A 27,009-nucleotide genomic window follows, 5' to 3' on the forward strand; every position below is an offset into this window, starting at 1 on the left:
TCTTCAAACTCAGAGGCGTTAAACACTGATCCGCACTCACAAAAGAATTCCTTGTGGGGTTTCTTGCAAGAGTTCTCATAGAATACTTAAAGTGTTTACTTATAGACCTTTAGTTATTTCACAGTGAGGTAAGGTAAGAGGATAAAAATGCTCGAAAGCTCGAACGCTGACGTCATAGCTGCCGCCTCTAAGGGTGAAATATAAAGCCCGTGGAGACGTGAGGTGGACGGAGTCTCCGAAATGCTCCATCGCCTTTTCATGAGCATGATTTGAAGAAAGTGGAGTGTGTATATTGGGGGTCAAAAGTCGGAGCTGGAGAGATATAAAACAAGTCTCTAACAGTTTAAACTTCTAAAACTGGGGAAGGAACAAGGCGACTCTGTCATTTCCTATCTTTAAAGTATCCCCTAATAGGTAAAGCGTATCTCATTTTGGAAGTTTTCTCATGAACCCTTCCAGCATGGCATTCTGCAGTCCATATTGTAGATAGCTAAGAACCTGGAATTGCGCCCATGCCTGCAAGGCCTGGTCTCCCACTCTATTAACTTCATCCAGAAGATAAGCTGCAATGTAAGTCCTTACTCCCACTTTCAAAGAGAATTTTTATTGACCATACACATAAACTAAACACAGATACATACATGTGTACACCCATACACACTCACACATGTGAGCACACACACACAACACATGTACAGTGACACACATGCACACAAATACTCACATATATGAGCATACATTCATACATGTGCACACACACTCATACACGTGCACACACATGATCACACACATATACACACACACTTATTTTATAACTATAGAAGGTAGAGAAAATTAAGAGTCTTTTTTTTTTTTTTAATTTCACTTGTGAAACTGGGTTTTGCTGTGTAGCCCAGGCTGGCCCAGAACTCACTATACAATTGACCCCAAAATCACAATCCTCCCACTTCGGCCTCCTGACAGCACATCCATTTTAAATTACAGAGTGTGTTAATTTTGACATTCATTATACTTCTATAATGTAACTGAGACTGCAGCTGAGTTACGCTGTCCTGGAACTCACTCGGTAAACCAGGCTGGCCTCGAACTCAGAAATCCGCCTGCCTCTGCCTCCCAAGTGCTGGGATTAAAGGTGTGCGCCACCACTGCCCGGCTACAGCTTAGGAGTATAAATATATAATGCAATGAAATAAAGCATGGGTAAGGATATAGGCTGTAGTATATGTTAAAGCAAATAATAATGATGTAAGTGATATAGAATTCTGATATTATCTTAGCTTCTCTGTCTAATTCTTTAGATAAAAAGAAAGCAAGCAAACAAACAAAAAGTCCTGTGATTATAGAATTTTGGGAATGACAAGGTCTAGCCTTAAACTTTGGGCTAAAGTGATCTTGCTTCAGCTTCTCAAAGAGTCGGGAATACTGGCATAAGCCACCACTCGTCCCCAGAAATTGTGCTTTCAAAAACAAAGTAAACTACTAGCTTTAACAGCGCTCACGTGCTAGCTATAGGACGTGATTATACATGGCTATCCTGTGTAACCGCACCCAATGGTGTGTATCCCTGAAGTTAAGCAGGGTCCGAGGTACGGTTAGTGACTATATCTGTTTCACTATTGAATGTTTTACATCCAATACTAACGATTGTGACATTCATAAGAAATATTCTTATCTCTAAAGGCAGCACTGCCAGGCGTGGAATGATGCTCACTGTGAGCTCAGAATGGCCCAGAAGCAGACCTTTGATTAAAGTGTGCAGCTTTCTACCTACTTCTGATAATGTGCAAAAATTAAGAATTGCACCCTTTGTCAGATAGTTGGGTTATTAGAGCCTTTACACAAATTTCCAGTAATTCTTCCAATTTCCCACAGCCTGTTCGAGTGGGACATTATTTACCATTATTACCGTTATCACTACGCCCTTTACCTCACTGCATTGTAGCTAATCGCTTCCACACCCCCCTCCCCCTATCTGCTAAAATATCTGCTTTCATAGCAAAAGCTTGGCCACTCATACTCTATAGTATATGGTATGTTAAAAAAAATTCTGGATGAAGTGCAGTGTGGTGGTGGATGCCTTTAATCTCAGCACTCAGGAGGCAGAACAAACAAGACTTTGTGAGTTCAAGGCCAGCCTGGTCTATGCGGTTAGTTTTAGGGCAGCCAGAATTAGTGAGACTCTGTTGCAAAAAAACAAAAACAAAACAAACAAGCAAACAAAAAACAACAACAAAACCCCCAAAACAACAACAATAATTCTGAATCAATATATGACTGAATTAATGGCATTTGAAAATTAAGAGATTCATTTAAGAGAATAATGTTAATATTAACTATAATGGCTAGCCTTGATGATGTCATATATATATATATATATATATATATGTACATGACACACATATATACACACATATGATATATATACACACATATGACATATATACATATATGACACACACATATACATACATACATACATACATACATATGTTGTGGTTATTATTATTCTGGGGTTTGCTATAGTTCCTTGTTGTCTTTATTTATTATAGGTTTCTACTCTACTTAGATTATATAGTTCCCAAATAAAAAACACAAACACATTTAGATTTATAATAAGTTTAAAATAAGCATTTATAATAAGCGTTACACTCCACTATTTTGTCTACTTCCCTATGGTGATCCCCAAGATATCACTTGCCATGTTCCACCTGGGCTGTTCCTACTCCCTCAGGCCAGCCCTCAGGGCTGTGTGCTCACCATCCACCTATCCCATGACAACTTCCCTTCTCCCTCCTCCTCGCTCTCCTCCTGGATCCTGCTTGAGACAGGAAGCCAGGCTCTGCCCACCTTTCTTCTGTCCAGCCCAGGATGTAGGCATCTTTAGTAACCAATCAGGGGTAACTTGGGGGACAAGTTTATACAGCATCTTTTGGTGTACATAAGGATCTCCTTGGCATGGGCAACCAGATCTTTGGGACCAGTATTTAGCATTTGAATACATAGTAGCACCAGACCAACTCTATACATACATACATACATACATACACACACACATACATTTTGTTACAAAGACTTAGTCTATGATTATTGAGGATTTAGGAATGGCTTGTATCTAACTGTAAGTTTTTCACTTTCTCTGTAGCACATAATGGTAAGAAGAGAGCCCATGCCCCTAGAGCAGCAGTTCTCAACCTGTGGGTCAGGACCCTTTTGAGAGTCACATATCAGACGTCCTGCATATCAGATATTGACATTATGACTTATAGCAATAGCAAAATTATGGTCAGGAAACAGCAATAAAAATAATGTTACGGTTGGGGGTCAGCACAACATGAAATGTTATAAAGGGTCCCAGCATTGTGACGGTTGAGAACTGCTGGACTAGAGTTTCATATAGACTGCTTACTATTGTCAATTGATTATATACTATGAAAAAATCCAAAATATATTTTAGGATCATCTCAAAGAGAGTAAGATCTCTCATTTCAAAGCCGTGTAAGCATGGAGATACTAATGGTGATCAGAGGCAAGCTTCTTCCGAGAATACTAGGTTGTCTTCCTGTTTCTAACTCCTAGATTGCCTCCAAAGGATATAAAGGAAAACTATGTAGCTAATTTCTGATACCTCCATTATTTTTTCTTCTCTTTCTCTTTTGTTGTTGTGTGAATGTATCAATTGAACAAAATAATGGTCACTGTGACATTTCCATACACCCACAGAACACACTTTAATCGGGAGCCATTCTTGGTCTTAAACTATTTCTCAGGGTAGAGCTGGCACACAAATCCTTGGGACATTTTTAATGTGATTTTTCTTGGTTTATCAAAATAACAACAAAAGGGTTTATTTTTATTTAATCTCTAGTGGATTTAATTATAACACTCCACTGTAGCCTTATTTACCTTTCTCCCCTGTAACATGTGTGTGGGTACACGTGGCAGAAGGGGGTTTTTCATGGAGGCCAGAAGAGAACATTGGACCCTCTCAAGCCAGATTTTCAGGTCTTTGTAAGCTGCTCAGTGTGCATGTTGGGGTCCCAGTTCCAGCTCCCCAAAAAGAGCAGCAAGCACTCTAAACCTCAGACCATTTCTCTGGCCCCCAGAAGTTGTAGAACTTCTTTAAAAAGACAGAATAATTTATTAATATGAAGGACATAAATTGTCTTAAATACACCATCTATCCTCAATATAACACATAATACTGGTTTGTACTTAATTTATTGTACTAGGTAATTTTAAAATTCTTTTTCCTATTCCTTAGCAGTATCATACTATAGAAATCTGTGTTTCTACTTAAGATAAATAAACCTTTAAATATTTTTTGCCTAGGCTTTGCACCATTAGAAAAATTTGTACCTATAAGAAAAAAGAAGTTATACTTTTTTATTAAGGAAAAAGGAGACTAGCATGTCCTTGTTTAAGTAGGGTTATTCTAACTCAGCTCCAGAATGACTCTACAATTTGAAACTCAGGGTTAGTTTAACATTGGAAAATCAACCAATGTAATATGCTGTAATCATAAACAAAAGGCAAGACCCATCTGATCCTCTTCATCGGTGTGGGGAGAGCACTTGACAGAAATCCAACATCATCTCATAAGTAGCGAGGAAAAGCACTCAGTAAACTAGGAATGGGGAGGCCACCCTGAGTGCAGTGAAGGTCGTCTACACTGGACAGTGGACATAATGGTGAAAACCAGGGCTATCCCACCACTATTAGGAACAGACAAGTATGGCTGTTCTCATTGCCTGTTTAACTCATGCTAGAAACTCCAGCCTAGGCAATTAGTACAGAATCCGAGAGACAAGACGATCAGATTGGTAGATCTGGAACGCATGACCATGCTCAGTGGCCTAGAGTTCCAGTTGCAGAGAGCCTGAGATCCTGTCTCAGAAAACAAAACCAAAATAAAGCAATACAACAACAACAACAACAACAACAACAAAATACTATTCAGGAACAAAGAACAGTCTTTTCAAGAAGTGGTGAGGTAGTCACAAAAATATAGTTGGACCTCTACCATGCACCATGCTTAAGAGGTAACTAAAATGACAGACAGCATGCCTAAACTCAGGGCTAACATCCTAAGCTCTTAGAAGGAAACACGGGTTATCTGTGACTTTACATTAGAGGGTGCTTTGTGAGTTGTGACACTCAAAAGCACAAATAACAATCAATCAATCAATCAATCAAGTAAGTCAGCAAGTCAGGCATGGAGGTGCATACCTTTAATGCCAGCACCCAGGAGGCTAAGACAGATGGATTTTTATGAGTTTGAGGCCAGCCTAGACTACATAGCAAGTTCTGGGACAGCCAAGGCTACATAGAGAGAATATGTCTCAAAAAATTAAAACAAAAGAAAAATAAATATATTTGACTTCATCAAAGTCAAAAACTGCTATGTGAAAAACACTATCAAGAAAGTAAAAAAAGAAGGTCTAAAAGAACGGCTGAAAAATCCTTTCAAGTCGACTTTCTATAAAGTTCTACCATATACCAATTCATACCATATATAAAGAGTTCTCACAGCTCAACAAGAGAAGACCAAGCTAGTTCTTAGAGTAGCAAAACATCTGAACAGACATTCCTCTAAAGAAAGCACGCAAAGGGTCAGCATGCACTGGAGAGAGTCTCAGTATCTTTAATCATCTAGATGAATGCAAATCAGAAACAACCAGGAGACACCACTTCCCATCCACTACACAGCTGTCCCAGAAAGACTAAACTGGCACAGATGTGGGTGAGGAGGACCTGGAGTGCATGCAGTGCTGGGAAATGCAAAATGACAAAATGTCATGGCTGCTGAGGAAAGCAATTCCACATGTCCTCAGACAGTTATTGTATGTATGATCCACAAATTCTGCTCTCCCCTAGACATTCAAATGGATTGACAATATAAAACCTTCCCATAAAATCTTGAACACACGTGTTCAAGGTAGCACTATTTGTGAGTTGCTATGACCCCAATACCCATCAACTGAGGAACACATAAACAAAATACAGCATATCCGTGAAATGGAATATTAGCCAGCCATTATAAGGAACGAAGTTCTACTATATGCTTCAACGAAGCTAGATCTTGTAAACATTAAACTAAGCACAAGAAACCAGCCACAAAAGCCCATGTTATGGTTTTTTCCTTTCTATATGAAATGTACAAAGGAAAAAAAATCCATAAAGGCAAAATCAACTGGCCATTGCTCAGGAAAATGGGGTGGGGGGTGCCCGCTTCATCATGTTCTTTCTAGAGCGATGAAAAGCTCTACGCTCAAGTTAGTGTTTGTACAACATCTCAACTAAACTGACAAACCACTGTGCTGTACCCTAAAAGCGAGGGAAATGACAATGTTTTGGAGGATGTTACCTCCAGAAGAGATCAGAGTTGTCCCAAAAGCCACCCTCAAACAAACGCATAAGGCAAAGGGGGATGATGTTCATCGAGGGATTTTGCAGACTGAGTCTCAAAACTGACTGTTATAAAAAGCAGTGTCGGTGAAGAAAACTGGTGCTTTTGCAACCCGTGGCTGCTGTTTCTGGTCACCTTCAGATGATCGCAGACTTTTTTTATGGTTCTGTCAGAGCCCCAAGCAAACCAATCAGCGAATTGTTCTACCTTAATCTTTCATATACGCGTGCTTTAAAAAAAATGCAGATTGCCTTTTACGAAACTAAGAGACAGGCCGTTTTCTAGAAGGAAGAGTAGCCTCTGAATTAAGTAATTCAACAACAGAAACTATGGAAGGAAACATGCCCTAGCAACTAGCTTATTGAGCTCCAATCCGAGGCTCATTTTTCTTAAACAAGTCAACTTTTGTAACACACTCCGCACTGTATAGAGTACTGAGTGACAGACAGACAGAGCTGTCAGGAAAGAAGGAAAACAATGGTTAATGTGAACGAGAATGAATTGAGAAGGGGGAGGGGCTGTGAGCGGATGCAAAGTAGCCTACAGCAAGTTCTCCTTTACAAGGAGTTACTCGGGCACACTGAACAAGCGGCATTGAGTGAAAAGTCCCTGATAACCCACCATGCGCTCGCTCATACAATTTACCTGGCCCCCAACTCATTATAAAAACTCATCTAAATCCTAAAAGACATTGAGCAAGACCCTACAAAACCTTCCTTCAGGCTCATACAGAAATCGCTTACAAAATGGGTTCTATTCATTTTCCGCTCTCGCGCTCTGAGTTCTTGCCTAACCCGGGGAGACTCAGCAGCACACGGGACGAGGCATGTTGTTCATTCCGCCGTAGCTATTCCCTCCTGAGATTGTGAAAGTTAAATGGGTATTAAGAAACTGAAATTGAGACCTTCCTTTTCTTTCCTCAAAGAGATTACATCATAAGCAGCTACTTTTAAGTATTTGTGGGAGGGATTTTTTTTTAATCTCGTTGATGGCATCACTGTTTTGAGATGGAACTTCTGGTATTTGGGGGGCTCTTGGGGGCTCTGTCTTGTGAGCTGTCACAGAGTCGCTGGGAAAAATATAAACAGGTAAATGTGATGTCAAATGAAAACAACACCTAAAAGATCTAGGCAAGCATACAGAGGGAGTGGAGTGGCCACTAGCTGCTGTCCCCAGAACTGAGTGAGCTTGGTAACCAGGCAAGAGTTTGGCTTGAAAGGTTTGTACAATTAGCTGTCTATTGAGGGGCTTTCTAGTACAGCCCTATAGGAGAGTGCAGTAAAAATGTAGCAATATCTATCCACCTTTTAAAAATCATCTTTTGTTTTAAATTTGCGGTTGAAGAAATCGTGGTTGTTCAGGAAGGTGTTCAGTGGTTCTCAACCTGTGGGTTAGGTCGAGGCCAACTTGGCAAACCTCTACCTCCAAAAATATTTACATCATGATTCATCACAGTAGCAAAGTCACAGTTATGAGGTCACCATGAAAATAATTTTATGGTTGGGGGTCACTACAACATGAGGAGTATTACAGGGTCACAGCATTGGAAGGTTGAGAACCCCTGGTATGGGGCCAACATCCTATCCAGAAGCAATGAAGCTTCAGATACATTGTAACAAGTGCCAATACAAGAAGGACCAACAAGTATCAAAAGATGGCCTAGTCAGCCATCACTGGAAAAAGAGGCCCATTGGACACACAAACTTTATATGCCCCAGTACAGGGGAACGCCAGGGCCAAAAAAATGGGAATGGGTGGGTAGGGAAGTGGGGGGGAGGGTATGGGGGACTTTTGGGATAGCATTGGAAATGTAATTGAGGAAAATACATAATAAAAAAATATTAAAAAAAAAAAGAAGGACAAGCGATACTTTGTCACCATTGCCTGAATGCAGATCTAAAGCCAGATGGTGTGTACACACCTGCCCAATTCACTTGTATGACTTAGTCAAATAGCTTGCCTGTAGACAGAATCATTTTTAATTTAGTACTCAGAAATATTTTTTAATCCACTGGAAGTGAAAAACAAATAATCAACAGTTCTCGGCAATGAAGGAAGTGGGGGAGGGGGTCCCCTCCTAAATCAGCAGTCACGTGGTCTTATCTAAAGGTCCTTTTCACAAGCCTTCTAGGCACTGCACTTTCTAGTTCAATGGTATTATTTGCATTTTTATAGCAAGAAGGAAAATCAAGTGCCTGGTGATTCTGAACTGAGGAAGCTATTAGGCTTGGTTTTATAAAATATAAGACATTGAAAACTCATTTATCTTTATAAAACATGTTGAAAATTCTATCTTTAGAAGTAAATTCTTAAGGTTATTTTTCCCTTTTGTTATTTATTTATTTATTTATTTATTTATTTATTTATTTGGCTGGATCTATACTATTTCCCTTTTGTTCTTTCTTTCTTTCTTTCTTTCTTTCTTTCTTTCTTTCTTTCTTTCTTTCTTTCTTAGGCTGGGTCTATACTATGTAGCCCTGGCAGACCCAGCGCTTTTTACACAGCCAGGCTGACCTAGAACTTGTGGCCTCCCCACCTCAACCTCCCAGAATGCTGAGGTTTCAGGTTGTACACAACACACTCAGCCGAACAGCTTATTCTTATTCTTATTCTTATTCTTATTCTTATTCTTATTCTTATTCTTATTCTTATTCTTCGGAGATAGAATCTCACAATACGTCCCAGGCTGTTCTTGAATAGTTTTTTTGATTCAGTCCTCCTGCCTCAGCCTCAGCCTCCCAAGTAGCCGAGAAGTACAGGTACAAGCCACCATGTCTGGCTTCAAGGATCCTTGGGGGAAAAAAAGAGGAAAGAATGAAGGAGTGGGGTGGGAGAAGAGAAGATGGAGAGAGGAGAGAGAGAGAGAAAGAGTCAAAATAAGAGATAGGCAAGCAGGCAGGCAGACAGATGGGCAGAGACAAGAGTAAAAAGGTAGACAGAAGACAGACCAACAGAGACAGACAGAGAGACAGACAGACAGACAGACAGAGACAACCTGAGTCTCTAACCTAGTATTAGCCTGGCAATGCCCAGACCCTGTCTTCAAACCCTAGAGCCACCAAACAAAACAATTACTTTACAGACATAAAGTGGAAATTTGTCGGAACCAGTAAGACATTATAACAAGTCAAATGAAAGTTAAAAAATATACATATTTAGGCAAATACAGACACAGAGAACGCTGAAGTGAGCTGGGCACAGTGGCTCAAATCTATCATCTCACCAGCAGGCAGAGGCAGGAGGCTTGCATGGACTACATAGTAAGTTGAAATAGTCACTTGCATTCTTTCAACACAGTTCATTCCCTAACACCACTGATTTGTGCTTCTATGGGTAAGAAACATTCGGAAACATGGGTTTTCTACAACGTATGGGAATATGAAGCAACTCAATAATAATAGAATCAACCCAGCAGACTTCAGTGGACAGGATTCTTAGCAAACGGGGTTTCCCCTCCCACATGTAACAGTTTTTCTTCACAACTTTTTTCCAGCAGAAGGAATCCGGCTAATTATATAGAGAATGAGGCAAAGAAACATTCTTCAGGGAGTGATCTTTCCCAAATGAAGGCTGTCTGGGACCTGCAGTCCAGAGCTACCGATAAAAGTGCTGATCCCCAGCCTCAGAAAGGAGAGGCTTGCTTTCTTCCAGAAAGTAATTCTTTCTCTCCAAAGCAGAGAAGCACGTTACATGAGAGCCTGACATTTAAACCGCTCTTTTCACTTATAAAACAAACAAAACAAACAAAACACAATACTATATTTTAAAACAATGAGATTAATTAAGTCCTTTCATTTAGCTTTTTAAAAACTGAATGTGTTTGAGCTAGAGAGATTAACTCAGCTGTTAAGAGCAGTGGCCACAATGTATGTATGTGTTATGTAGACATACATGGAGGTAAAACAGTCAAACACATGTAAGTGAATAAGCAGATAGATAATTAATTTTTTTGCCTTTTGGGTGGTTTTTTGTTTTGTTTTTGCTGTCATTTGTTTAGGGGCTTTGGTGTGCATTTTTGGGGGGAGTGTTTGTTTGTTTGTTTGTTTGTTTGTTTGTTTGAGACAGGGTTTCTCTGTGTAGTCCTGGCTGTCCTGGAACTCACTTTCTACACCAAGCTGACCTTGAACTCAGAGACCCACCTGCCTTGAGTACAGGGCAGGGAGGGGAGTATAGTTTTTTACTCAACTGTTTTCTGTAACTCACTGCTTTCTATTAAGTTGTTGCATGAATATGGATAGGGGCCATATAGTCAAATGAGGGCAATGTCCAGTGGCTATACCACTGATTTCCGTCCCCCTTGCAACCTTTAACTGCCTATGGGCTCCTATGGGACAGGTGGAGCCTTATGTGCCCCTCACCCACGCTAGAATGTTGGTCCAGTCTCATGCAGGTCCTATGCAAATAGTCACTGCTGGAGTAAGTCTGTGGGTATGACTGCCAGTCATGTCCAGGACACAGCATTTTACAGGGCTCCCTCCTTCCTGAACTCCAGCTCTTACACATTCTTTCGGCTCCATCTTCCACTGCATCCCCTGAACCGACATAAATGACTCATGGAGAGCCAGACCTTCAACGGTCACTTCAGCATAGTGACTAGTGATGACTATCTATATTAACCATTGCCCTGAATGGAGTCTCTGGAAACTTCTTAACGTTTTCAGTAGCCTAGAAATTCCATTAGCAGGACCCAGTGTTTTGCTTTGCTTTGCTTTGCTTTGCTTTGCTTTGCTTTGCTTTGCTTTGCTTTGCTTTGCTTTGCTTTGCTTTGCTTTGCTTTGCTTTGCTTTGCTTTGCTTTGCTTTGCTTTTCAAGACAGGGTTTCTTTGTAGTCTTGGCTAACCTAGAATGAGTTCTATAGACCAAGCTGGCTTCAAACTCACAGAGGATCACCTGTCTCTGCCCCCTCAATGCTGGAATTAAAGGCATGTGGAGCCAGTGTTTTAAGTGCACAGGTAGAAAGGTTTTGTGTGCAAAACCAAGGAGTTTCTTAAACTCTTCTCCACCCCTACTTGCTTGACACATATTTGTAGCAGGTGTGGGAAATTACAGCTAATCCTCCTATGTCCCCTTATCTTTAACTTCCTGGTTTCACTACAAATCCAGGCCAACTCTGTCCTGAAATACTCTATGCACGTGTTTGTGTGTGTGTGTGATATATATATGTGTGCACATATGCGTACCTAAATACAGGCACATGCATGCCACAGCACAAATGTGGTGCTCAGAGGACAACTTATAGAAGTTGGTTCTCTCATTCCACCATGCGGGTTTCAGAGATAAGATTCAGGTCACAGTCTTGGTGGGCAGCATCCTTTGAACCATCTCAACAGTTCCTGAATGCTCATGAAGGGCAAACTGGCCTGGGACACACTAACATCATGTAGGGATCACTCTGAACAGGCTTGGGCAAAGTGGATCCCTCAGCATCCACCCTCTGGGTCTTACAAACAGAATTGTTCAAGGGTTAGGTGGGGAAGTCTGCAGTCAGGCTACTAGAATTCAAGTCATTGGACCGCTTTTTGAGGCTTTGACATTTGGGCAAGTTATTTAAGCCCTCTGGGTCTTGGTTTAATCAGTTCTGAAACTAGGCAGTGCCTATTATTCCTGCCTTCTAATAAGGTTTTTGTGTGAACCGAGTTAATTAATATTCATACGGTGCCTAGAATGGCGCATGGCGTGTTGTAAAAGCCGTGCAGTATACTCATGACTATTGCTGGTGTTTGTTGTCATCCCATGACAGAGCCATGTTGCAGTTTGTCCCTCAGAGACACTTGGGTATGGACTGACACAGCCTTTACAGAAAGTACCCTGGTCGTGCCGAATTCCCAAATAACTGTAGGGATCTCATGCCCACTTCACAATAGCTAACTCAGCCTTCTAAGCCATTTTAAACCAATGGCTAAGGATGCCAATGCTCTGCTCAACATGTATCAACCCAAGGAAAAATATTGCATATTTTCTGATAACCCGTTATATTCTAGTTACTGGAAATTCAAAGAAACTGAAGCCACTCTTCCCTGCAAGGGTCTAGAATCTAGTGGAGAGAGATAAGTATTCGGTTCTCACAGGAGTGCGACCGCTTAGCACTTCCTTCAGAAATTTGCATTGGCTCCATTCATGCTTTTCCCCAAAATGTCAGTCAAGGACTGGTCTTGGCAAATTAGTGAAGTAGACAAAGTCTGTCTTTGGCTCCTTTCCTCTCCGCTTAAGACATTCCTTTCTATTCCTTCAGGAAGTCCATTCCTCCTCCAAGCAACTGCGTCTGTGCTTGTAGGATTAGTTGCAGATAGTGAGCATCTCTGCGGATGGGGTTTTCAATTACTCTTTAAGGTGTGATTATGTTAAGAGCTTTGGACTCTGACACATAACTAGGGTTGCAAGACTGAATCTCTACGAGACACATTTCAGCATTCAAGCAAGATGGAAAGAACAGTCTTAAATACGAATCGGCTTTTGTCCTGGGGTTGTGATCTCTTTATCCGCACAGCCCATGCTTTCTGATAGGAGCTGTTTTTGCTAGTGTTCCGGTGCAGACCAGAGAATAAACCACACGGCTGTTTGTTTCCTTTGCCTTCTTCCTGTCTGGGTTACCAGCCACGGATTGGACTCCCTTCTGCCTCTTTTGTCCATTAGGACGGAAAGTTTCAAGCTCCTTTTCCACCAAACTCACTCGGAGCTTCCTTCTTCCCCACAGAACTCTTACTTCTGCTGACTTAAAACGTGCAGTCCTCTAACTGGAAAGGGCGCATTTGATTATTAATAGTTTTTTTAATGGAAAGACACGTTTCCTTGCAGTGTTTTCTATCCCTAGGTTGTAGTGTAGCATTGCTGTGCATGCTTTTGCCCCACGTAAGAAGAACAGGTTTCAACAGGCCAGCCTGTTCTTAGAATTCATCTCTTCCCGTGCATAAGAAGTTCATTCTTTTAGGAGCTAATCCTTTTTCTCTAAAAGGGATATACTGTCTCCTCAGAAATTCCTCAGTTTCCCTTCCCATTTGGTCTTCAGAGGCCACACGGCATCTTTCCTCTTTGTAGGTAATTTGTTGGCATTAAACAGAGGTCCCATTAGACGGCCGCAGCTACCATTAAGCATGCATTCCTCTTGGCTCACAGAATCTTTTCTTTTCACACTTTTTTTTTTAAGTTTTTTTTTTTTTTTTGTTTTGTTTTTTTTTTTTTTTGAGACAGGGTTTCTCTGTATAGCTCTGGCTGTCCTGGAACTCACTTTGTAGACCAGGCTGGCCTCGCACTCAGAAATCCACCTGCCTCTGTCTCCCGAGTGCTGGGATTAAAGGCGTGCGCCACCACACCCGGCTCTTTTTTTTTAAGTTTTAATGATGGTATGAAACAATATTCATGTTCTACCCGGTCGGTGATGATAAAATCATGCATATATATGTATGTATATTTACAAACACACACACATATATACATATACATAGGACAAGAAAATTACTTTATTTTTGAAATTAAGGAATTTATTACTATGAAATGATAAAACACATTTCCCATTGACTTACACTATTGTTCTCTGTAGAATTTGAACAGAAGTCTCAAAAGTGGTTATACTTTTTTTTTTTTCTCAGAACGTAGTGGGAAGCCAATCTTGTCAAACATTCCCCAAGGAACTGAGCATGGGTTCCTAGGTACATTAGCCCTCTTGATATGGTGAAGGTCCATGGAGAATGTCATCATGAGACAACAAAGTGCATGGCTATTGCGGGGGTGATAATTAGAACAACCCAGAGTCTAAAATGGCTCAAGCTGTCCCTGAGCCATGGGAAGGAAGCAGAGAGAGAAACCAAAGACAGAAATAACAGTGACCAGAACTTACTGCAAGTCATAGGCAACAGACAGGTGGATCTCCACCTTCAGAGACTATGACTGGTCATTCATTTCTTTATCTGTGCTACATAGAGCAAGAAGTAAGAAATAAGCGTGTGGCTCTTCTGTGTTTCACGCCAGGAGTTTCTGACATTGGTGAGAGGATGGCCGAATCTTCTTATCAGAAAGAATTGCAGCTTGTGTCTGGCTGTCAACAGTTGAACAACATCTGGAGTGTGAAAAAGCAGGCTTTGATAGAACATTACTTTTTTTTTAAGGACCCTAGAGTATTTACAGGTTATTGAAGACAGTTCTCCTTCTAATATTTAAATATTCTATAACATCTTGGAGCTGCAGAGATGGCTTAGTGGCTAATAGCATATTCTGCTCTAGCAGACGGCCCATATTTGGTTCCCAACACTCATTTGGAGGTACACAACTGCCTGTAACCCCAGCTTCTTGGGATGTGGTGCCCTCTTCTAGAGTCTGCAGATACCAGCACTCACAGGTATGGACACACAGATACATAGTTAAAAATAAAATCAACCTTTTATTGAATCTACATATCAAAATCTACATACAAATAAGTGGTTGTTCAATCACATGTACCTGTTACTGTCTGTGATCAGGTTCCCACCACCTCATACCATACCCAGTGTCCTCCATCATGTGATACATGACTTCTGAAAGCCAAAAGGAACCAATAAAAAGAAACCTTATTATCCTAGGTCTGTGCTCTGACAATGGATCTAAAAGGCAATCATGGCTCAGCTTTGGCCTCACCTAAATCCTTATGTGTGCAGCTTCAAATATGAAGAGGAGCTATTTTCCTTTTCTTTGTTTTGTTTTGTTATGTTTGTTGGGGGTGGCTTGGGGTTTCTTTCTTTCTTTTTTTCTGTTTTTTTGAGACAGGGTTTCTTTGTGTAGCCTTGGCTATCCTAGAACTCACTCTGTAGTTCAGGCTGGCCTCCAATTCACAGAGATCCTCCTGCCTCTGCCTCCCAAGTATTGGGATTAAAGGCACATGCCACCGCCACCTGGCCACCTTTCTGGGTTTAATATACAATTACTGTAGCAAAACCGCACAGCTCAAACATAATGAGCCCACTGGTCCAGTAAATCCTCCAATGGCTTGTTTTAAGTTTGCACAAGAACCTTCCTGTGAAGAATGTGCTAAAAATGAGTAGAAAACAGGTTAATATTAGTGGTAAAAAGACTTGCATGTAAGTAGAAAAACTGGCCAGGCACTGGTAGTGCACACCTTCAATCCCAGCACTCATGAAGCAGAGGCAGGCAGATTTCTGAGTTCGAGGCCAGCCTGGTCTACAGCGTGAGTTCCAGATCATCTAGGGCTACACAAAGAAACCCTGTCTCAAAAAGGAAAAAAGACTTTGGTCATTGAAAGAGAAAACGTGTCCTTAGCATTAACAGAGGAGTTCTGAAACACCTACAATATTCAAATACCTCCTGGGTAATTAGAAGTTGTAGATTGTGGTCAAGACTCATTTCTTGTTTTCCAGTTAGACACCAGACACCACTGTTAGATGCAATCTTCCTTGCATAACTCCATTATCTTACTCTCTACCTAGTTGGTGTTTATGGACCAAATAGGAGTTATGTTGAACTTACTATTGAAGTTTCCTTTCTTCTGTTTGTCCTCCAAGGAAGACCTAGTTTTCCTTGCACATTTTTCACAAGCATCAAATAGTGGGCGATCCTTCAAGCTTGAACAGCCATAGCCGTATCGCTGAGGAAGGATTTTTGGTCTCAAACTGTCTGGGTAATGATTTACAGCTATTTTGGGTAATTCTCAAAATGACAGCTCCTTGAATTTTTTTCTATGTGCAGAAAAATGTGCTGGCCTAGCATCTTCAGACCCTGGGAGGTGCTTCTCAGTTCTTGGCAGATGGGAAGGAAGGAAAGCTCAAGATGAAACAGACCTGTCAATATTATCCTGTAATACACTCGAGTGTTTGATGGGGTTACCCCGCCCCCCAAATGTCTGGGACCTCCTGAGGTGTGGAATTGGTGAGACAGAATAACCTATGAGTTGAGAGAATTCATATGTAGGCGTTGGACCTTCCAAGATTAAACTTGATAAGCTGAATTCTTGGCAATAGTTGAATTCCTGAAATGAAAAGTAATAGTACCATTCAATATCACCTTCATATAACCCTTGATAAATGGATGCTTAAAAAAAATTGGAGAAGATACAAACAAGGAACAACAATATAATTTCTGTTTAAAATTAAAATCTAAGACATGTCATTGGATATTGAGAGACATAAGCTAGGGCAGGGGTGAAGAAACAATAAGAGAGGAAGGGAAAGAAAAGTGTTTTATTAGACGAGAGGAAGAAAGCAGAAAGACGTTTGTTTTCTTCATTGTGAAGAAAAGAAAGTGTAGTTAGTACACTTCTTAATTCTTTTTGCTTAAAAATCTTTAATGTGTCCGCATCATCTGCAGTGTACCTGTGCACACACAGACTCACTGAGCTGACGTTTGGTGAATGCCATGTTCATTCTAGACCAACCATAGCTCTCTAATGCATACTCTGGTTTATTTATGAACTGTTCTTTGCCCATCTCTTTACAAGTCTCATCATTTTATCTTCCATCCATGATGAAAATCCTGTGTGACCTTTCAGACTCAGCCTCAAGGACCACACCTGCCCCCAGATTCCCCTACATCTTGTTTCTTCTTTGTTTCCACGGCCTGGGAAGCCTCCTCTCTTCAGCCTGTTAGAAGTTCATCCCATCAGGCCCTGTGCCTTTCATAGTGCCCTCCACAGCCGTCAAACCTACGATCAATTCTAAGCCTTTGAACTCCAACATTCCCCTTCTCCTGCTTGTGCACTGCCTTGCTTGCCGTTGCATTTACCTGCGTAAAGCTCTTCACTCTCATCATCCCATCTCCTGTCCTTATAAAATTTATTTTTATTTTTAATTATGGCTGTGTGCACACGCACATGTACCTGTGCACACACAAGAGTGCAAGTACCTGCAAAGGCCAGAGGAATTGGATTCCCCTGGAGCTGGAGTTACTTACAGGCAGCTGTGAGCTCCCTCATATGGTGGTTGGGAATTGAACTTGGGTCGTCTTGAAGAGCCAGATGAGCTCTAAACCATCATCCAACAACCCAGATCCATTTTTTTTTTTTATGTATATGGGTGTTTCGACTGAGCCATCTCTCCAGCAACAACCAACTCCTCACCCTTTCTTAAAGAAAAGGAATACTGTGGCCAGAGAAATGTTCTTCACTTAAAAGTGCTTTCAGCTTTTCCAAAGGACCCTAGTTCAGGCCCCAGCACCAAGGTCAGGAAGCTCACTGTAACTTCAGCTCTAGGGATCCAACTCCCTCTTCTGGCCCCTGAAAGCACCCAAACACAGGTGACATACAGTCACATACACACAGAAGTAAAAATAAATAAATAGCAAGGTGCTGCTTTGGGTAGCAAACTCAGTGTAGCATAGTGATTGTCCTCTCAAGCTCATCACTAAACGTTCACTGACCGATTGGCATGATTTAGCACCTTTGTTGTTGTTGTTTTGTTTTGTTGTGTTGTTGTTTTGTTTTGTTGTTGTTGTTGTTGTTATTGTTTTGGGTTTTTGTTTTTGTTTTTGTTTTTCGAGACAGGGTTTCTCTGTTATAGCCCTGGCTGTCCTGGAACTCACTTTGTAGACCAGGCTGGCCTCAAACTCAGAAATCCGCCTGCCTCTGCCTCCCGAGTGCTGGCATTAAAGGAGTGCGCCACCATGCCCGGCTGATTTATCCCCTTTTATGCTGGATTATTTTAACTACTGTTTTTCAAGAAAAACTTGCAGATTCATATTTATAAACCCCATTCAGAGTCATTTCACAAAGTTGCATATCTGATCCCTGTTTCAGTTTCCAGAGATGTATTTTGTTACTGGGCTCCATGGTAATTCTTCCTAGGTAGCACTTGAGAATCCAAAGAGGTTTTTTAATGTTATCAATGGAATAAAACCAAACATTTTCTTAAGAATTTTGCTAAAGCATTCCTCTCTGTGAAACACACTGTTGTAGATAACCCTCAAGAATTCAGTTGTGGGGTCAAAAGAAAAACCCACTAATGATGACAAAGTATATTCAAAGTCAGAGCAGTATATTTTGGCCCCTTGATTAATTATACTTCTAGGAAATATATTTAAGAGAAATAAAGAGTTATACAAATACTTAGCTATAGAGATATTTATGGTAGCATTAGATATATCAATCGTTTATACTTTTGTAATAAGAAAGTACGGGATTGCACAAATAAACTGCTTATCCTACAAGAGACACGATTATACACAAGAATATTTTAAAAGGTACATAGATATTCCTTTTTTTTTGATAGAGTACTAAGGATTGAACTCAAGGGTACACACTCTAGCACTTAGCTACATATTTCATATTCCCAATATATTATGCAGAAAAGGTCTTTCATTGCATTGAAAGCACTAGAAATAAATTTTTTCAAATGTTGATATCAATATTTTTTTTCTTTTTTTTTAAGATTTATTTATTTATTATTTGTAAGTACACTGTAGCTGTCTTCAGACACTCCAGAAGAGGGCGCCAGATCTTGTTACGGATGGTTGTGAGCCACCATGTGGTTGCTGGGATTTGAACTCTGGACCTTCGGAAGAGCAGTCGGGTGCTCTTACCCACTGAGCCATCTCACCAGCCCGATATCAATATTTTTTAAAGATTACAAGTTTCTAAATTTTCTACAGTAACAATGCATTATTTTGTGCTAGGCATGTTTTTATTTAAGGCTATTAAAATTAACTTAAATACTTAGCCAATACTGCAGAATTTCTCACTGGAGCCATATATTCTATAGTCAAGGAAAAGTATTGTTTCTTCCTTTGAGTTAATCACAAGACAGACTAAAAGAATTTTTTCCCCGTGCTAGCTAACTTCTTCAAAAAAGTGAATTAGTGCCTTACAGATAAATGGGTATGAAGAAGTTGAAGGGAGGGTTTCTTTCTCCCCCAGCCTTACTCCTTTGCTCACGGCCTTTACTTAATGTTGTCTGTAGGTCCATGGGAAGTGTATGTGTAAGCACAATACAGCAGGCAGCCACTGCCAGCACTGTGCACCATTGTACAATGACCGGCCCTGGGAGGCAGCGGACGGCAGAACAGGGGCTCCTAACGAATGCAGAAGTAAGTAAGAGCATCCACTCCTCAAAGCCCTCTTTGTAGAGTAAACTTATCTTTGAATTCCTTGTTATCTCTTGAAACTCAATATAAAGTGGAGGGTGACAGAAGCCATATACAAACATAGCCCGTATCACCGCTCAGCGTGACTCCAACCGTTGGAAACAGTCTGCAGTGCTGCCAATCGGCCTGAGTAGCCAAGAATGTGCTGTCTATTTGCTCGGGTACTTTGTGGGATGAAATGCTCCCCTTGAGAACATGAAACGCTACAATCATGAGTGGACTCAGGATTACAGAGTACGACTGCTCCCGTGGCTGTGATACTGAATGATAACCATGAAAACAGCTCTTTAAGGTCAGTCAGTCCCCAGAACAACCCAGTAGAGCAGATGGTGTTGATCCTGTTTTAGAAATCAGGAAACCGAGGCTCAGTTAGCTTAAAGTATCTTGCCAAAGTTAGTAATGAAGGGATGAAGACTTGACCCCATGTCTTCAGGAGCCTATCAGATACTTTCCCCCATGGTATTATTGGGTCCCCTTTCACGGATGGATCAGACCCAAAATTAAACCAGGAAGTCAACAATGACATCGCTTGACTAGGACTAATTTTGGATTTGCATTTGGGGATTAGATACAGGAGGACAGGACATGGGAAAGGGACCATGTCTCTATTTGCAGTTTAAAACGCTCAAGAGACTGGCCCAGCTGTAGCGCATTATCATCTGAGTGGTCAGATGTTCTGAGACACACACACACACACACACACACACACACACACGCTCACATCCCAAGCCTGTTCTATGGAGACTTCTAAATCTTGGGTCTGGGCGTGTTTGTATTACGTCAGGGTCTCATGGAGAGTATTTAGATCCCACAAAGTACACACGCGAATAACACGGTCCTGCTACTCCATCTTGTTGGCAGCTCTGCAAGCTGTTTGTACTGTGAGTAAAGTTCTGAGAAATCTCTTCCCGTACCCAATCTGGAATCGTAACAAATTTGTTTCTAAGAAATATGAAGGATTTCCTCTGAGCACAAATATCAAATTACCTTATGCCTTTTAAAGACACAGAGTCTGGGAAAATATCATAACACATTGAGGAAACAATGAAAACAATTGCACTAGCCTTTTTCAAATACAGTTGGATTTCCGGGGATGTCTGGATTCTTATTCTAAATTACTTATCAAGACAATCTAAAGAATTTCTCCTAAATTCCTAGAGTGCCTTTCTGGTCCTTTCCATGGAAACCCACCGCATATCTAAATACACATAGACACAGAAGCGTGTCACTGGACTCTATAGACTGATAAGCTTAGATATGTCATTGAGAAATCATTACACAAGGAACACCGAGGCCGTCTCTATAAATGGAGGCTTCAATACCAGACTTCCTTAGGTCTATCAAAAATGACAGCAGCAGGGAAATGTTACTTCACAGAAGATAACTTAAACAAGGCCTAATGGCTCAGGCCTGTAACCTCCGTTACTTGGAAAGGCTGAGGCAGGAGATTCCCAAGATCAAAGGCTGCCAGGGCTATAAATTGAGTTCAAGGATAGACTGGGCTACTAAGTGAGACCAATCCCAAAATAAAAAGGAAAAAGGTGGGCCAACAATATGACTCAACTTGTAAAGGCGCTTGCCACCAAGCCTGGTGATGACCTTAGTCCCCCAGCTGATACCCACATGATGGAAGGAGAGAATTGATTCCTACAAGTTAACCTCGGACCTCTACATTTATTCAGTAACATGCACACACACACACACACACACACACAGAGCCTAGCATGTATGAAGCCCTAGGTACCATCTCAGTATAACAAGAGAGCAATCCTTGGACTCTGTCCACCAGAGATTTTTTTTTCCAGGCTCATGGGTAAGCATACATTATGGTTTATATCTTCAGTAAAAAAAAAATTTTTTTCAAATAATGCCAAGGGTCTTTGATTTTCTTCACCAAGGCAAGAGACCCACTGATTCTCAGAAAGGTGCAGGAAATTGGAAGGTCAGGTGTCACAATCCAAGAGGAAGCCTGGTAACCTCTCAAATATCCAAAGTAAATGCCAACCCCAGAATATAACCACAGTTACCAGAATATCTTTGACTGAATGGACCTACCTTCATTTTGATAATTACTTTAGTTTCTTTTCCTGTCGCTGTGATCAAATACTCTAACGAAAGCCACGTACAGGGTTTACTCCGGCGTTAGTTCACGGGTCCAGTCCATCTCGGCAATGAAGTCACATACAGGAGCTTGAAGCACCCACAACCAGGAAACAGGAAGAGGATGCTAACACTCTGCGGTTCTCTCCATTTCGTGCAGTCCAAACTCCCTGATGGAGCGATCTGATCCGCACGGGGATGGGTCCTCCCACATCAAGTAACATAATGAGTATTTCCACAGGGTGCTGAGGCCAGTGTCCCAGGTGATCTAGACAGCCCAGTTAACAATTAACACCTACCTTCACGATGTCCTTCGTGCATATATTAACACTTTAAAATACCAATGGATAACAAAAAATGCAAGTCTAGAGAAGAAGTGTAAAATAATAGAGGTACCTTGATCAAGGGAAAGAAGATGGTTCTTTTGCTTTGTTGGTTCTTTGGTTTGGGGGTTTTAGGTTTTGGGTTGTTGTTATTGGTTTGTTTGTTTTATTTGCTTTGGGCTTTCTTGTTTGTGTGTTTGTTTGTCTGTTTGTTTGTTTGTTTGTTTTGAGACAGGCTTTCTCTGAATAGCCCTGGCTGTTCTAGAACTTCCTCTGTAGGCCAGGCTGGCCTTTCAAACTCAAGAGATCCTCCTGCCTCTGCCTCCTGAGTGCTGAGATTAAAGGCGCCACCACCCTCCCCCTGCTGCACCCCGCCATTCAGCTGATAGTTTTTAATTTATCCCTCTTTGTATTGTTTTTATTCTTGTGCTATATACTCTTCAATAGATAAATAACATTTCAATTTAACGACAACTTTATCCTATTCTGATGTCTTGACCGTTGGAGAACCCGCTGCAGTGTTTTATGTCCCTCCTATGCTGTTTTATCGCCAGCTTGCAAGTGCAATGGGCACGCGGACACCTGTCACTTCGACGTCAACGTGTGGGAGGCGTCGGGGAACCGCAGCGGCGGTGTCTGCAACAACTGTCAGCACAACACTGAGGGTCAGCACTGTCAGCGCTGTAAGCCGGGTTTCTACCGCGATCTCCGAAGACCCTTCTCTGCCCCTGACGCTTGCAAAGGTACGCACATTCACGGTGCCTAAGACGATTTGTGCAAACATACTTGCTCTTTGCTGACCCAAGGGGGAGATGTACCTCGGACCATACACTCAGAGATATCAGCTACTTTCTTATCAATACATGCCAAGAATTTTCAACCTGTTCAGTCAAAATAGCGCAGTATTCACAAGGGAATCTCCCATCTTGCTCCTGATAAAGAAGTGTCCTTACCGTAGCAAGAGAACTAGTAAGACTGATGAGGAAGGGGGGACTATGAATAAAGAGCTCACAAGAGGCAGAAATAGGCTAATGAGATACAGTGCTCACTTACACTTGGGCTGGGTTATGAACCCCTGAAACCCCCTGGGTTCTATTGAGAATGCACTGCAGCCGACATTGTAAATGTATCTCATCATGACGAATTCGGAGCATAACTTTATGCTCTCTCTTAAAACACTGAATGCGCCTGGTGGCACACGCCTTTAATCCCAGCACTCAGGAGACAGAGGCAGGCGGATTTCTGAGTTCGAGTCCAGCCTGGTCTACAGAGTGAGTTCCAAGACAGCCAGGGCTATACAGAGAAACCCCATAGGGAGTGGAGGGAACACTAAATGCACAGGTTAGGTTCTGCCTCTCTGTTGGCATAGCTCCCAGAAGTTTCTTCGAAGAGAGAATGGAATTTTAAGAGGTCTGCCTCCGGTGTGTGGCATTGCCCAGGGCGAGTGTGATGTAGGCATATGGAAGCAACAAATTGTCCGGTGGGAACAAGGAGCTTAAACCACATTGGAATCTGCATGCCTCGCAACGAGACATCATTAGACAGGAGAAACCACTTGTCTATCAATGGCAGAGACTCATGCCAAAAATATTTATAGCTGGAGCTGCAGAGATGGCTCATTGGTTAAGAGCACTGGCTGCTCTTCCAGGGGACCTAGGTTTGGTTCCCAGCACTGACTAGCCACTCATAGTTGCTAAAACCGTCTGTACCTCCAATTCCAGAGGATCTGATGCCCTCTTCCGTCTTCTGTGGGTACTGCACACATTGTTACATATACATGCAGGCCAAACACCCATACACATAAATAAATTGTTAAATAAGTAAATAAATAAAATCTTTTCAAAAATAGTTACCCCTTCAAAGTCTACAATACCTTTGGGACTAAAATAAAGAGTTCTTATCTCTACGTGCTGACTAAAAGAAGTGCATACAAAATTGTTTCAATTTGGAAAATGTTCAATCCAACCCCATTTGTACTAGGTATGTTTAAAGAGAGAGTATGTATGTACCTATCCCATAGCCTCAGACCACTAGTACAAATCCTCAAAGATCAAAATGCATTACCCAGAAGATAAAAGAGAGGAGAAAAATGAATTTGTCACTAAGTAACCTAGATAGCTCTTATATGAAATCGGGCCACTTTTTCTAGTGTGTGTAACATTTACTTCAAATATGATATTATTCAGTATACCTAATATGTTCACTGATTTGTCCATTCATTCATTCGTTCATTCATTCAGTGACTATCTATTGAGGACCTATTATGTGCTAGGTGCTTAGGAGGCATCAGGAAACAAAACAGAAGTCCTTGCTTTGGGGGAGCATGTATTCTCATAGAGGAGACAAGCAGAAAATATAAATGATAAATATGACATATGGAAGAATGCAATAAGTGCTGGTGTTACCAAAGTAGGGAAAAGAAAACATGGCTGTAGGGATGGAGAGTGGGAAGAGGAGGAACAAAACACCATATTGGATAAGAAAGGAGGGTGGCTCTCGTGACTGGGTAGGAAAGATGAGCCAAGGTTTGGAGACAATGAGAAAGTTGGCTAAACATTTGACTGAGTGCAGAAAGTTCTCCGGAGAAGGAATCTCAAGAGCAAGTATTGCAAGGGAAGAAGGAGTCTAGTGTGTCCAAAGAGATGTTGTTTGGGGGTGGGGGTGGGGTGAAGGGGTGCTTGACTGCACTAGAGTAGGAGCTGGGAAGTCATGGGAGATGAAACCAGAGAAGCGACTTGGGCAGGGAGTGACTGAAGTGTGCCTATGGACAACCGTGTAATCACCTCACCTTTGACTTGGAATAAAACCATGAGCCAGTGCACACTTTCTGAGACGAGCAGAAGAGGTGGCTTAGTTTCCCAAGGATTGTTTTTGCATTTTTCAAGGGTAGCTTTTCGTATACTTGTACTTCTCAAATTCAACTTTAGTGAAGTTAACAAACTAGTGATCTCCATAACGTCACCCCTGGGGGCGTATTAGCAGCATCCCCAGGGAAATGTCAGATGCAGATGTGCACGGGCTTAGGCACCAACAAAGACCAACAAATTCAGAGTCTGTTGACGGGAGTCGGGACTCCCGACTCGACTCGGAGCCCTCCAGATCATTCTGATGCACAGGAGAGTCTGGAAAACAATGATACAGACGTGCTCCCCCATGGTTTTATATTGGTTAGAGCACACTCTGCCTCTGACATTTCATTAACATTTGAGCATCAAGCTGGGAGGAGAACAAACACTCGTTTCCATTAAAGAGTAGAGGGCAAACAGAACAGGGAAAGAAACTGAGAAAGGTTCTCGGTGTTGGCTAGATTTTAGAAAGCCTTGACTGCAGTCTTTAAAATGTTGATGTTCATTGAACAGGGTGTAGTGGCACACAACTTTATCCAAGTATTTGGGATGCAGAGGCAGAGGCAGAGGCAGAGGCAGAGGCAGAGGCAGAGGCAGAGGCAGAGGCAGAGGCAGAGGCAGAGGCAGAGGCAGAGGCAGAGGCAGAGGCAGAGGCAGAGGCAGAGGCAGAGGCAGAGGCAGAGGCAGAGGCAGAGGCAGAGGCAGAGGCAGAGGCAGAGGCAGAGGCAGAGGCAGAGGCAGAGGCAGAGGCAGAGGCAGGTGGATTTCAGTGAATTGGAGGCCAGCCTGGTCTACATAGTGAGTTCCAGGACAGCCAGATCTATATAGTAAGACTCTGACTTGAAACAAACAAACAAAAAAATTTGATGTTTAGTTTCTAGGATACAGGAAGCCATTATATAATTCAGATTTGATTAAAATCATTATTATTCACTGACTTTTTAAAAAAATTGTGTGTGTATATGTGTGTATATGAGCATGTATGTATGAGTGTGCATGTATGAGTGTGTGTATATGAGCATGTGTGTATGAGTGTGTATGTATATGAATGTGTATGTATGAGTGTGTGTGTGTATCAGTGTGTATATATGAGCATGTGTGTATGAGTGTGTATATATGAGCATGTGTGTATGAGTGTGTGTATATATGAGTGTGTATATATGAGCATGTGTGTATGAGTGTGTATATATGAGCATGTGTGTATGAGTGTGTGTATATATGAGTGTGTATATATGAGCATGTGTGTATGAGTGTGTGTATATGAGTATTTATGAGCATGTGTGTATATGACCATGTGTGTATGAGTGTGTATATATGAGTGTGTGTGTGTGTGTATGAGTTTGAGAATATGGGTATAAAAGTCTGAGAACAACTCTCAATAGTTGGTTCTTGGTTTTTACCTTGATGGGACAGGGTCTCTCTTGTTTCTGCTTGTTGTACTATAGTCTTCAGGCTGGTTGGCCCTCAGTTTTACAGATCCCTCTGTCCCATCTCTACCTCTCACCTCACCATGGGATGCTGGGATTGCAGATGTGCACCCCTGCATCTATGTTTCTTAAAAGATTTTATCTTATTTGTAATTCTCTGTGTGTATGTCTGTGTGTAGCTATGTGCACATGAATGCAGATGCCGTCAGAGACCAGGAGAGGGCATCACATCTCTCAGAGCTGGAGTTTCAGGTGGTTGTGAGCTACCAGATGGGTGCTGAGAACCAAAATCATGTCCTCTGCTACAGCAACAATGCTCTTAATTGCTGTGCCATTTCTCCAGCCTCTACCCCTCCTCTCCCTGCTGCTACTACTACTACTGGTTCCAGGGGTCAAATTCAAATAGTCAGTCTTGCATGGCAAGTACTTTTACGCTCTAAACTATGTCCCTGGCCCTTACTTAATTTTTATTTTGCTTGGCTTTTATAAAATTAAAAACCACATGAAGAATTCGAACAGGTGAAACGTTTTTTGAATGAGTCTGACCAATAGAAAAAATAAAACATAGAAAGGGTAGAAAGGGTTAAGGGTAGAAAGGGTTACTGACAGGCTGGGAGCCAAACTGAGTATCTTCTCATTTTTCTTTTGGTTTTGTTTTTTTATTTGTTTTGTTTTGTTTTGTTTGTACTGTTCTGTGACAAGCTATGATTCATATGCTTGCCAAATATAAAAGGGCTGTTGGCTCTGGCTTTTTAAGACCTTTAATACTCATGGATCCAGAGTTTTATAAGAAGAGTACAAGGGAAGAAACTATAAAACAAAAATGGATTCCTCGTAGCTGGTCAGAAGGC

The 27,009-nt window shown here is 41.5% G+C and overlaps 1 protein-coding gene across 1 annotated transcript in view; it reads left to right on the plus strand.

Moving 5' to 3' along the window:
- The window catches only part of Ntn4 (netrin 4), a 110,046-nt gene that overhangs the window by 51,643 nt on the left and 31,394 nt on the right, over window positions 1–27,009 (plus strand). Inside the window, exons 4-5 of the mRNA XM_021174419.3 lie at window positions 19,279–19,405; window positions 22,440–22,628. Of these exons, the coding sequence (XP_021030078.1) occupies window positions 19,279–19,405; window positions 22,440–22,628 (316 nt within the window). The remainder of the gene's footprint in view (window positions 1–19,278; window positions 19,406–22,439; window positions 22,629–27,009) is intronic.

Source organism: Mus caroli, unplaced genomic scaffold (genome assembly GCF_978045245.1).
Source record: "Mus caroli unplaced genomic scaffold, Mus_caroli_1 scaffold_9, whole genome shotgun sequence".
Classification (NCBI taxonomy): Eukaryota; Metazoa; Chordata; class Mammalia; order Rodentia; family Muridae; genus Mus; species Mus caroli.